This window comes from Poecile atricapillus, chromosome 1 (genome assembly GCF_030490865.1).
Source record: "Poecile atricapillus isolate bPoeAtr1 chromosome 1, bPoeAtr1.hap1, whole genome shotgun sequence".
NCBI lineage: Eukaryota > Metazoa > Chordata > Aves > Passeriformes > Paridae > Poecile > Poecile atricapillus.
The window spans coordinates 145,748,484-145,761,238 of NC_081249.1; the positions used below are offsets into that span (position 1 = coordinate 145,748,484).

Consider the following 12,755-nt stretch of genomic DNA (forward strand, 5'->3'; position numbering starts at 1 on the left):
GACCCGGGGCTGCAGGGACAGCCCGCACCGCAGCCCCACCGCACGGACCCGGGGCTGCAGGGACAGCCCGCACCGCAGCCCCACCGCACGGGCCCGGGGCGGGACCCGCGGCCGGCCCCGGCAACCCCGGCCGGGGGCGCAGGTGGGAACTGAAGAAAGGCTGGGAGAGGCTGGCTGGATAAGAGAGAATGAGCACTCGCTGAAATTCCAGCCGCGAGCAGTCATGCAAAGGAAATCTAACTTGACCTTTTAAACCTAGGACCCAGATAAACAGAGAGGTTTTATGAGAAAATACATTTCTGGGCTCCTTTGAATACAAGTCATATATATGCCAGTACCCTGTTTTAAAATGGTCCACAAAAAAAGGCATTAAGAAAGTAACTTAAAGGGATACTTGTATTTCAAAAACAAAACAGTATTAGAAGTCAACATGGTATCTTCTCAAGAAGCCTCCAAGTAGAGCTGGTTAGTGGAAACCACTGCTTAAGTGGAAAAAACAAAGTCAATTCCAAATTTGAAAGTTATCTTGCTAGCTATATTTGAAATATCATCCAAAATTGCTTTTCAAGTGCATAATCAATTGGGTAAGTAACATAGCAAATGCTATGATACATATAACTACTCTGAATATAAAAAACTGAAAAGCTGAGGGACCATGCAATTCTGAAAGTTTAAAACAATGTTGTATTTCACTATTTGACTACACTGCAAGAAAATGTATGGTAAAATTAAGTGGGACAGAACTATTGCACTGAAAAGGTTTGATGTAAATATTGCAACACAAATTTTGACTTTCAGTAGCTCATAGGTGTATGGAATGCATTTAAAAGAAGCCATTTTTAGACTGAAAGTGATGTCTAAGCGTTAATCAAATAAAACTACTTGTAGTTTAGAAGGGGGAAACAACCAAACAGAAAACTTAAACCAACCAGTGTACATTTCACAGCATACAGCTGTACCAAACTTTTCTATCAGTTTGATCCATGATGAAATGTCTATTAAACAGTACCTTATATTGCCCAAACTGCACGACTGTGTACTAATTTTTAATTCTGTACTCAATGTTCCTACACTGGATAATGTACAGAATACGAAAAAGTGTGACTCAATTGTAATATAAAACCCAAGAGCTTGCAGTTTTCACTATATCCACTTTCCAAAATACTACTACTGCAAGCAGTTATGTAGCAAGCCTGTTTAATAAGAACGTGAAAGGTCTAATTCCCTCTCAGTAATAGGAAAGCATTAGTAGTAAGACACAGGAAGTCCGTAAGAAGCTAAACTTGCTGTTTAGGGTCTTTCCACCGCCCACATTTAGAGCTATGACCATCTAGCTAGATCATTATTTTTAGTACAGGTTCCTGCATAGAGAATGAAGGAAACAGCCAAGATTAAAAAGACCAAACCAGCAGGTGAGTTAAATACTCTAAGAACAAGAAGACTATCACCAACTTAAAATATAAAAATATATAATTCTTGGTAATAGATTTTACTTCCTCCTTGTTTCCCATTTCTTTTCAGTGCATGTTAATGAAGAAAAATGATAATTTAGATTTTGCGCTCACATATTCCAAACACTGAATGGCAATTACACAAAATTATTATTAGGAGAATAAGAGCATGTGTTATGTCAAGTTTTAAAGCCTTACTCCACCATAAGGTCCATATAAACAAGTACATCCAGTTCTGTGTAAATGCTGGTATTTTTTCATTACACAGTGTATGGAACATCTGGAGTAACTTTGCCTCACAGTATGGGTTGCACTACGGCATGATGCACTGAGCACCTGGTGGCAACATCCGTACTTTACTCATTTATCTCATTCTGAGCATACTCTTCATCTGTGCATTCACTAATGTAACATACAGTGTATATTAAATCATATATCCAGACAGTGAATTGTTGTAATATTGGCAAAAAAGGCTTTTTCTACCCCAGATTTTCCAAATTTATCTTGAAATAATTCTGTTAGTGCATGTTGAAAGTTAAAAAATAAGAACTTCACCAGTACATAACTTGTGTTCTATTCCCCAGCATCACTGACACAAAATACAGTATCACTGAGACATAAAACTTGGAGTAAGGGGTAAAGCAGAAGTGACTTTATACTTGCATTCTGAAAGAGGAAAAGTTGATAAGCCAAACCAGAGTTCATCTAGTGAACATTCCTTTCTTCTTCCACTACTGAAGAAAACCTGAACTTCCACAAAACTGATTTTTTGATATCACAGTGATTCTATATACTTATTTACCTAGATATTTAACACTCCAGCTTAAAGTTTACATGTCTTTCTCATCCAGGCACCCTCAGTCTCCTTAGGAAAGGAAGAGTACAAGCTTATGTCCATTGCACACACAGCTTTAGTGTAGGGCAGAAATAAACTGAAGTTTCACAACTTGAGCTTTCTCCAAAGAATCTGTATGAGGATGTTGGGCAAGTTGTCACACAGTGGCATTACAATGCATTTATCACATTTGTCTTGTTTACCTACTGCTAATGAGAGAGAATGCCATTTACCAGGTCAAAAGGCACTCATGAAGTTCACTCTCCCTCTTCTCTGTATTTGCTACAAACAGAGCAAGCTTTGAATTTATTTAGAACTTGAAAACTTTTTTGTAAATGGTGATGCAGAACTGTATAGGGAGAACAGGGAAGTAATTTCTTAGGGTTGCAACCATCAAGTTGCAGAAAAAAAAAAGGAAGATTGCAACATGTAAGTATGCAACCCAAAACATTCTTAGGGAAATTCAAGCACAACATGAAAGTAACATCTGAGCATGACACTTCAAGTGGTCAAACATTTGGTGATGTGTAGTGTAGTATCACAGGGATGAGAAAGAACACACTGGGATCGAATCTAAATTTGCAGGCTTCTAGTCACCTAATATAAGCAGGAGGTAGTTTTAAAAAACAAACCCATCCCTAATTTGGGAACACTTGTTTCAGTAAGCACTGTTAAACACGATTGCATGCTGCGTAAGACTCCAAAATAATATCAACCCTTAAATCAAATATATACATTTTTAATATCTGAAATATTTACATGGTGGAACCTTTACACGATCCCATTTTTTAAGAACAGTGTTTTCAAGTGTCCTCTCCAGATACAAAGAACTAGTAACTCAAGGTCACAGTTACGTTTTCTGAACAGGTCAACCTGTATCCTTCAGTTAAATACAATATAGAGATACTGGAACACCTTTACTTAATTTGCTTGCTATTAAGAATTGTGTTTCAAAAATTAAAAATAATTTTGAGACCGTTTGCTCCCTGGAACACAGTCCTCCTGCAATCAAAACAGCTCACAGCACATTATAGATTTGACTTCTTACCCAGGTATGAGATAAAAAAAATGCAGTTTACAGTACATGTCATCATTTATACCATATCAGTCTATTTATAAAAAAACATACAAACAAGGCAGGAAAATATTACCCTCTTTTTGTGGACAACAGACTGCATACAGTAGAAAACAAAAGTCAGGGCTAGTTTAACAGTATGACTAAAAACAAGATTTCAGCTTTGTTTGAAAACTTCTGGTTTAGTTTTCATGGTTTTTTTTTTTCTTTTTTTTTAAGAGACATTCAAACAGGGCTTTTCTCTGTTTCTAAATATAAAAAAAAAAGTTTTAAAAAATAATTTATTTTTAAAAAAACATCTGATTATTCTGGAGACAGAAGTGACAGTAGATAAGGGCTAGAATGAAATTGAGCAGAAGAAAAAACCAAAAATCATTAGATAGCACTTACTGAATTTAGGTCCTGCTCTTGTTTTAATTGAGCAAATAAGAAACTTCCTGTGATTTGCACTTTCTGGGAAAGAAGCAGAGCATCTGCAAGAGATTAGGTTCCCAGCTTCATGCGTAATTCTTAATAGGCAACAAAGTACCAAGACTACTACTGGTTCACATTAAAAAGAGAAGTTTGAAGGAACTCCTTTTCCAGTCAGATGAAGAGATCAAATGAACACACAAAGCTGTTCTGTGAAAACAGCTCAAGACACTTATTTTTAAATCGTATTTTGATCATTCCTTAAATAAAAAAGGGGAAGTATACTCCCAAAAAAACACTGATAAACTTGCAGCAAAATCCTTTGTCTTCATCTGTAACTGATATAGTTCCACATTAAGTGCAAATGTTTTGCAAAATGGAATTTTTTTTTAATATTTACAAGAATTAGGGTAACATAACAAAATTACCAAAGAGCATGTACAGTAGCTGCAGCTTATAAAACATACCGGTAATTGTACCTCGTGTATTATAAAGAGAACCAATGCAGGATTCGATAACTAATTGAGAAGGGTAAAAGGGGCCTCAGAGCAGAGGACAAAAAAAATTCACATTTTCTACATAAAAAAATACAGGTCTCAAGTCTCTGAGAACAGAGAGAATTCAAAGTCTCTGAACAATGGGGGAAAAAAAGCCCAAAATTGAAATGGAACCCTAGAAGCAAGGAGAGCACTTTATTTCACTAGGCCAATCTTCTTTGCTTCTGTCTCGTATATCAACAACCTCCACATTTTGACTATGAAAACTTCAGCTTCTTCATCTAGTACCTGTAGGAAATACACATTTTATAGATTAATTTTTAGATTATGCATTCCAGTTATAAAGACTAATTGTAGATGCATCAGAACTACAAAATGGATATAGCACAATACAAGTCATTGAGAGAGGGACCAAATGAAACTCTGTCAAGTTTGTCTGTTCAGCATCAGTGACTTTACCAGGCTCTAACTATGTACTTGTATAGGGCAGCTGTTGAGCACTTAGAGGTAGAAGCACCAGTAAACTAGTATCCAAAAGTGGTTTGGGAAGAGGCAGAGAAATGTCAGGCTTGGAAACAATGTAAGAACAGGACATTCACACGTGGTATTTTCCGTTAAATTAACTCCTCATCTCTGCTCATTTTCATTTGGAACTTCCTTGGATTATTTGTAAAACCCTCCATAGATTTCTCTTCCCTGAATTTATTATCTAGGCTTTTATTGAATCTAGACAAACCTGAGTGTCCACAGCATCTCTCCAAAGCTCCCCAAGTACTAGTCACACTAAAAACAGTCTACGATCTTGCACTATGCATGTGGCTCCTACCAACCTTGCCTCCAAGTTTCCTTACAGGAAGTAAGGAGTAGACAGTTATTTTTTATTCACCTTTCAGTGTATGAAAACATGGTGGAACGTTAGCATTATTTCATAATGCCCATCATTCTCTCTTCCAACAACAGGCAAAAAAGAGCTTTTACTCTTCTACAGAAAAATCACCTTTTTCTCCTTAATTAGGAGAAGATATACTAAATCACTAATAAAAATCTATTCATAAGAATGAGAAGGAACAGAAGCTTTTATTTCTGATACAGTTCTGTTATTGTTGATTTTGACATCTACTCTTAGGGACAAAAGTTTTTGTTCCACATTTCTGAATATTGAGAAATTCTGAAGAGGGGTCAGTAATTTGTACCTAGGCGCTGAAACTGCAAAATAATGCCTGTGCTACCATGATGTGCTTAATCATATCTAATACACGTTTTCTGTTATGGATTCTTGCTATTTTGCATAATTGACTTTTAGTTTCAGTAAAATGTAGAAAGTATATCAGTTACAGAAGTTCTGCTTACCATGGCAACATCATCCAGTATGCTCTGAGGTGAGCTGTGAGCCATAACCTGAAAGAAACAAATGTTTTTAGACTGAAAATTTAGAATAAATGCTATATACATTTTTGGACAAAATCCAGTTATGTCCAAGGAATTCTGAATGCTTTGCACATGCAAGAAGTATTTGCAGTTCATCAGCTTCCAACAACAGCTGTGGCAAAAATTAGTATTAAACTGCATCAGAATCCATCATAGTGAGTATTAGTTTATGGCAAATTACTGAAGAACAAGTTCCAGGAAGCTCCTGAGATTCACAGGTCCTGTATTTTCTGGCTATTCTTACATCTCCAATTATGTTTTCTCAATTTAGGGAAAAAGCTTCTCTTCCTTCAACAATAAGCTGCTAATGGAAGACAAAGGCAAAATTCTCCCTGTATCACTCCTCATACCTGGATTTCTCATCTACCTGTTAAGTATTTAACTTTTTTTTCCAGAACCAAGTAAGTTGTCTTTCAACACCACGGAGTTCTGTTTATTTATATATATACACACACCTGTATATAATGTAAGCATGGCAAATATTCAACTTCTGCTTTTGACTTTCTGCTTTCAACTGTGTCACACTCTCAGGACTTGCTTTGCCTCTCATACGATAGCCCCAATATAACCCAAGGCAAGCCATTATAAACACAAGTAGAGGAGTTGCTGATGCAGTTTAAATAAGGAGCAAACCCCCAGCTTCACAGAGAACGCAGAAGATACAAACCTTAGAGCAAACAAAGTCAACTAATGTAGCTTCTTCTTCACCAATATATTCTATTATTTTCTTATTGATCCATGGTCTAATTCGACGTTCCATTAGTGTCTGGAAAAAAACACCACAAAACCAAAATGAATAATTACCTCAAACTTTACTCTGTTGCAACAATTGCCCAATAGGCATCTAGAAGACTCAAACAGCTATTTAGTAGAAGATACATTTTGCTATCAATGATATAACCCTTAGAGATCTGGCATCTGCAAATATTTCTGAGAGCCACTCAAACATGTTTTTACAGCGTCTTTTTTCCTCCTTCCACAAAACTGCTTGATAATTCGTAGTGGCAATTCGAGAGAGACAAAACAAAAATAAACACGCACACTTCAGAATAAGGATTATGTGTGAACAATAAACAGAGGACTCAAGTTCAACTCCACTTAATGATGCTCCAATCCACTGAGATCCCAGTAACCTTGTTTTCCTATTCAATTATAATGTTTATTTGGAAAAATTAAGCCTTTTAAAAAATGGTTAAACAAATCAACTTACTGAATCCACAATTGACCAGTCAAGAGGATAAGCAAAGAGCTCTGGTTTTGCTGTGGGAATCTTTTCAATGAGACTCTTAATGTGTTTGCGCTTTTCTTCTGTATTGACACTGCCTTTGATATTGCTTTTATCTTCTTCTCCATAATCCAGGGGAACAAGTTTCCTTTTCCGGGGCACATCGTCGCTGTCTTCATCATCAAATTTATTGAAAACACTATCCACAGCAAGTTTCTTCCTTTTTACAGCATTGGGCTGATTAGGACTGTTGCAGGCACCTACAAACCAAAAGGCAGAGTAACATACTCATCAACTGCAACCCAAACTAGTTTGCTCTTCCCTATTACTTGAGGAATACTGGTTTGTATGCTACATAAACGTCTGCGAATGCCTGGCACTGACTTTTAATCTCTCAAACTCAAATGTGGCAAAAGAGATAAAGATCTTTAATGGAGTTTGTTCAAGACTCTGACCCATTTGAAAAATATGGGTCTTCTTTCTCTGCCCTGAAACCAATTAGCACTCTCTCTGAGCGAAAACTATGGTCAAGCAACAACCTTAGCAAAGACAGAGCACAGAAGTGAAAGCTTGCAACATAAGAAAAGTGCTCATCAGCCTAATGCCATACAGTCTCCCATCATTCAAGATATAACAGTGTGAGCTCAAAGTGCAGTCTGGCTTAACTCAATCAAAATAGTAAATAATAAATACACAAACCTTCTGTAATACAAATGTTCTTAGTTCTGCTGCTCAGAACTAATTTTTTAAATTTAGCAGGAAATGCTAAAGTACTGAGGAACTCTAGGCTCAAATTTCACTCACAACTGGCATCAGTTCATTGTGATATTCTAAAAGGAAGAAAAAAATCTAATTTTCTTTTTTTTTTCTTTAAAAAGGTCTTAAGTAAACATAAGAACTACCTAGGTCTTAAATTTAATATAGACTTACAGCAATGAAAAGTAGCAATGAGTTTTGAAAGAGATATTTACAGATATATAAAGGTGAAAAGGCATGTGAAAATAACCAATCCCAGCTCAGAACATTCCTACAAAAATTAGCCCTTGAACATGCCTAAAAGTCTCTTCTTTTTTGCCCTCAAGCTTTTGGATGAAGAAAGCTCTATAAAATGTATCTTCTGGATAAGACAACTCAAGCACAGCATCTGGATAACTACTTGATAGAAATACATCAAACCTGATGCCATATTTGGAAAGCCATGTGGCTACTCAGCTTGACAATTTTTATTTCAATACCATATGGAAGACTGAAATAAAACGTAAACTTGCCCAGTTTGAGGCTGAGTCCTATTTTGGGCCGATGCTCTTCCAGTTGCTGTTGTTCAGGTGAATTTTCATGAGGAATAATAATGCCACAGGGAGACTCATCACCAGGTGTGTTAGGAGTTGCGTTTCCACTAGCAGAAGAAACAGACGGAGCAGAACTGATGGGTCGTAAAGTTGGTTTAAGGCAAGGCTTTTGTTCAGGCTCCTCCTCCTCCTCCTCTGGCTCTTCTCTTTTTTCTTCTTTTTCTGCCTTGTCTTCCTCTTCCTCCTCAGATTCTGGCTCTTGTTTTATTTGTGGCTGCCTACGCCGCTCAGCCTCTTGCTCCATCTACAATGAAACAGACAATTAGCAAAAACAGAAGCTCTCTCAAAATCAGCACTGTTTGCAAAGAATCTAAAGATCCTCCTCTGTAGAAGACTGTTAGACAAGAAAAATACTTTTAACTACTGGCATTCTTCTAAGGCATACTGATTAATTCAAATTTGTTTTTGAACTCCATTAAATCTGGATGTTGATGTGGAAAGTTTTTTTGTTTCCACTGTTCCTACTGCTTATCTGAATTTCTTTATAAGAAGAAGTGAATAGAGAAAATAGTAAATATCAGATCTCTTACACAGTTTTGCTCAAAACAACCAGAATACAAAGGATTTGTCTTCTTGTCAGACCAACAGTAACTCACCCTCTGGAGTTCTGCATCTGGATCTGGATGTCCTTCAGCCAGAAGACGTTGCCTAATTTCTTCTAATTCTTCCTTTTCCCTTTTCCTGTCTCGTTCATCTGCTTCCATCTCTTTCTCCCTGTCTCGTAGCCTTTTCTGAAGAGCACTACCCCTACAAAAGATACATATTTTTTATTGAGAGAACATTTCAACGAGAGGCTTGTACCACAATGCAAGAAAACCTACATACAGATATATCTCCCAGTAAATGAAAATAAGATTGATAAGAGCATGTGGCATCCTCTGTTTTTGTAACAGAAGAATCTTAACATATCAGCTCTCAGCTTTACTGTACAGAATCTACCCCACCACATTAAACAGAAGCAGAGAAGGTGGATGCTGATCTCTTTAGAGAAAGAATCAAGTTTTATAGATTTTGACAAGAACCACTTCTGTTAAATCTCTTTTACAGAAATGTTAGCTAGTCTCATGCTGAGGATGTTCCAAATCATTTATATTAACAAGCTTGTTCTTCATATTAGTTACAGCTTCTTTGCAGTGAACTATTTAAAGGCATCCTTGTTCCCATCTCCCTGCTCCCAGCACCTCATTTTGACGTTACACTGACCTCTGCCCTGTCTCACAAAAGTAAAGTGATAGGAATGAGCAGCTATTCCCAAGCATTAAATAGTAGAAGTACAGAGCTTCCCTTTTCCCCCTACCACTTATGAAGTGACACTAAAAAAAATTAGGCAACTGTAACCCTTACATTGCCACATTACCAGTCAAATATAAACTCCAATAAGCCTCTGCCAACAAATCCCCCAACTGTGTCAAAATGAACAATGGAGATTTTATTGTTAGGAATCCAAAGACATACCTGTAGTATTTTGGATCATCTCTGTCATCATCATAATCTTCTAAGAATTCTTTCAATCGTTTGGCTTCTTTTGCCTGCAAGGAATGGAAACTTAAATAATGATTTCTGGTTTCCTTTCCAGGAGTTTAAAGTTTATTAACGTTACTAGCAAGTTAATTGTAGATCTAGTGTGCTTTAAACTAAAAATACAGTTTCCCAAACAGAAAATTTAAAAATTTTGGTATTGCATCCAGAGGGTCCCCTGGTATTGTGTCACTGATTTGCACATATATATATATATATACACACACACATAAACCCCCACCCACATATATGTATTTATCTGGGTTTTTTTGTTTTATATTACAGATGAAGAAGATCAAAAGATCCTCAAAATCCTTTAAGTCTGCTACTGGGTATTTTAATGTAGCAGCCTAAGTGTATTTATCAGTACTGCTTTGTTTCAAGAGCTTTTTTAAGACAGTCATGCAGAGAAACAAATCTGACCGTTTCTCCTAGGATAAGCACTCTCCTGTTGTGGCACTGATACAAACCATGTGGCACTAATGTACAGGCCTATGTGATATTAATGTGCAGGTCTAACACTGTAGGGGGCGAGGGAGAAAGAGAGGAGACACTTTCTCCCCTTCTAATAAAATGAAGATGGCAAAACCCCCAGTTATTCAAGGAAAATTAAATTAGGACCTTCTAACCTGTATTTAAGCAACATCATTAAACCAACAGTAATATACTTCTGTGCTAATGACTTTGAGAAACAAATTATGATTATGGTTGTATTTCACCACAAAATGAAACACTGCTTTCTACAACTGCCATCCATAGCCAGTGTGCAGGAGGATTTAGAATGGAAAACACCATTTAATGAATTTCAAACTTTTCCCCCTTCATGCATTTAGAGGGATGTCTTAGGTTGCAATGCAAGATGCAACCAAAAGTATGTATTCTATTACCATCTGTTAAAAACAGGTGTGGCAGTGTTCTTTACCTCTTCTACGACCCACTCTCCCTTCAGGGGGATATCTTCTTTTAATGGACCATTGAGTCTCACTGCATGACTGATAAAATTATATCATCCCATTGTGAGATGCTCCATCCCAGGGAGGAGCCAAGCATTCCAATCTGGATATAATCTGACATTTAGAACACCACAGTCAGCCTTTTCCACTGGATTCCCAGAGAAAGACCGGACCCATCTACACCACCACTGGACCTCCAGAGGGAAGCGACACTCTTCTACAGGATCACTGCTTTAACAGAGCCACATCTGTCACTCCAGGAGGACTGCAGCTGCCACTGAATTGGACTGCTACCAATACCCTGACCAACAGGCTGTCAGGTTGTATTCTGAGTCTGTCAATGATTTTTTTTTTTTTTTTGTACTACTGCATTTGTATTTTAATTTTCCTAATAAAAACTGTTATTCCTATTCCCATATCTTTGCCTGAGAGCCCCTTAATTTAAAAATTATAGTAATTCGGAGGGAGGGGGTTTACATATTCCATTTCAAGGGAGGCTCCTGCCTTCCTCAGCAGACACCTGTCTTTCAAACCAGGACAAGGGAAAACCTGGATTCCACGTGAGTATTTTATAATCCTCTTGCCTCTGCATGTTTCTTTGCATGTATTGCAATATAGGCAATTACTAACTTATTGTCTACTCCCTCAACTTCTTCTCTAAGAAACTATGAAGTGAAATAACACCCCTAAAACTTAAAATAACTTCTTTATGCTTTAGCACAAAACTATGAGATTACAAAATTATCCATCTTCCAAAGGTGTCTTTTCCAACAAAACTTCCAAGTGTTATATTGGGAACTGTGGTAATTTCACAACTAATGAACTAAGGACAGGAGTCTATAAAGTGCTTAGATACATTAAAGAATATTGTATCGTATCTCATAGGTTTGGTCACATGAGCAGGTTGGAAGTTAAAAAAACAGGTCTAGTTCCATCTGCATAACAGAGAACACACCGTAGGTTTTGTCACAAATCTGAAAGAATTTACAGATGTGATAGTGAGTGACGATCAGATCACAGTATTTTGCAGCTGCCTACTTCTCACTCTTCTGCCTTCACAAGACCAAATCCCTAGGCTTTGTTTTTCAGACTCCAAATGGTACTCCCACTTACTAGGCATCTGCTGTTTCAAGTCTGTTAACTAGGGATTCTTCTGATATAAAAACACACATGGCCTTCATACAAAATGAGAGCTCTTTTACTATCCATAAATATAACAGTAGAATATTGCATTCTAAATGGAACCAAGAGAACAAGGCAGGGAAAATTACACATCAAACTAAAAGCCTTACCATTTCCCGTCTTCTTTCTTCCTCCCTCTCAGCCTCTTTTTCATATTCTCGACTTTTTTTTCTTTCTCTGATTTCCCAGTTTTTAAGACGCTGCAATAGAAGAAAATACACTTCAATCCTCAGGAACATTAAGAACAGCAGTACTACTTCAAAGTTAGTTTGGACTGTTGTTTAAAATAGCTGTACTATAAATAATCTGCATAATTGTAGTTTAAAATTATGAATAGAGAATAAAATGTGATTGAAAATAGAGAATAAAATAAAATTATGAATAAACAGAATAAAATGTCTGTTTTGATAGTGACTTACATATTCTGCCCCAGCTCATATACTCAAAGGATTAAAATCACCTTTAGGAAAAGGAGAATGATGTATTTTATACTAGAGAGTTTGTTATCAACTCTCAAATATTGTTTTATTTAAAGAACCTTAAAAATTCCAACCTACCTCTTGATACGCAGCTTCCTTCTCTCGCAGTTTCCTCTCCAATTTTCGTCGTTCATAGGCATCTTCTTCATCTTCTTCTCGGTCTCTCTTCTTATCCTTTTCCCGCTCTCTTTCCCGCTCTCTTTCCCGTTCTCGTTCTCTTTCCCGTTCCCTCTCGCGTTCTCGTTCTCTTTCCCTCTCGCGTTCTCGTTCCCTTTCCCTGTCTCTACTTTTTTCTCTGAAGGAAGAGAAAACCCCAAAGTTCAGTACAGAGCCCTCCTCTCCGTTCAGTCAC

The 12,755-nt window shown here is 37.1% G+C and overlaps 1 protein-coding gene across 6 annotated transcripts in view; it reads right to left on the reverse strand.

Annotated features, from left to right (window-relative positions):
- Nucleotides 1–3,009: 3,009 nt before the first annotated feature.
- The window catches only part of RBM25 (RNA binding motif protein 25), a 33,671-nt gene continuing 23,925 nt past the window's right edge, over nt 3,010–12,755 (reverse strand). For all 6 annotated transcript variants that reach the window (XM_058855460.1, XM_058855467.1, XM_058855453.1 and 3 more), the window contains 9 exons: nt 12,482–12,698; nt 12,035–12,124; nt 9,727–9,800; nt 8,868–9,018; nt 8,191–8,515; nt 6,908–7,182; nt 6,365–6,463; nt 5,620–5,667; nt 3,010–4,557 (listed from right to left, as the gene is read on the reverse strand). In XM_058855460.1, coding sequence (XP_058711443.1) covers nt 4,465–4,557; nt 5,620–5,667; nt 6,365–6,463; nt 6,908–7,182; nt 8,191–8,515; nt 8,868–9,018; nt 9,727–9,800; nt 12,035–12,124; nt 12,482–12,698 — 1,372 coding nt within the window. In that variant the 3' untranslated portion in view covers nt 3,010–4,464. The remainder of the gene's footprint in view (nt 4,558–5,619; nt 5,668–6,364; nt 6,464–6,907; nt 7,183–8,190; nt 8,516–8,867; nt 9,019–9,726; nt 9,801–12,034; nt 12,125–12,481; nt 12,699–12,755) is intronic.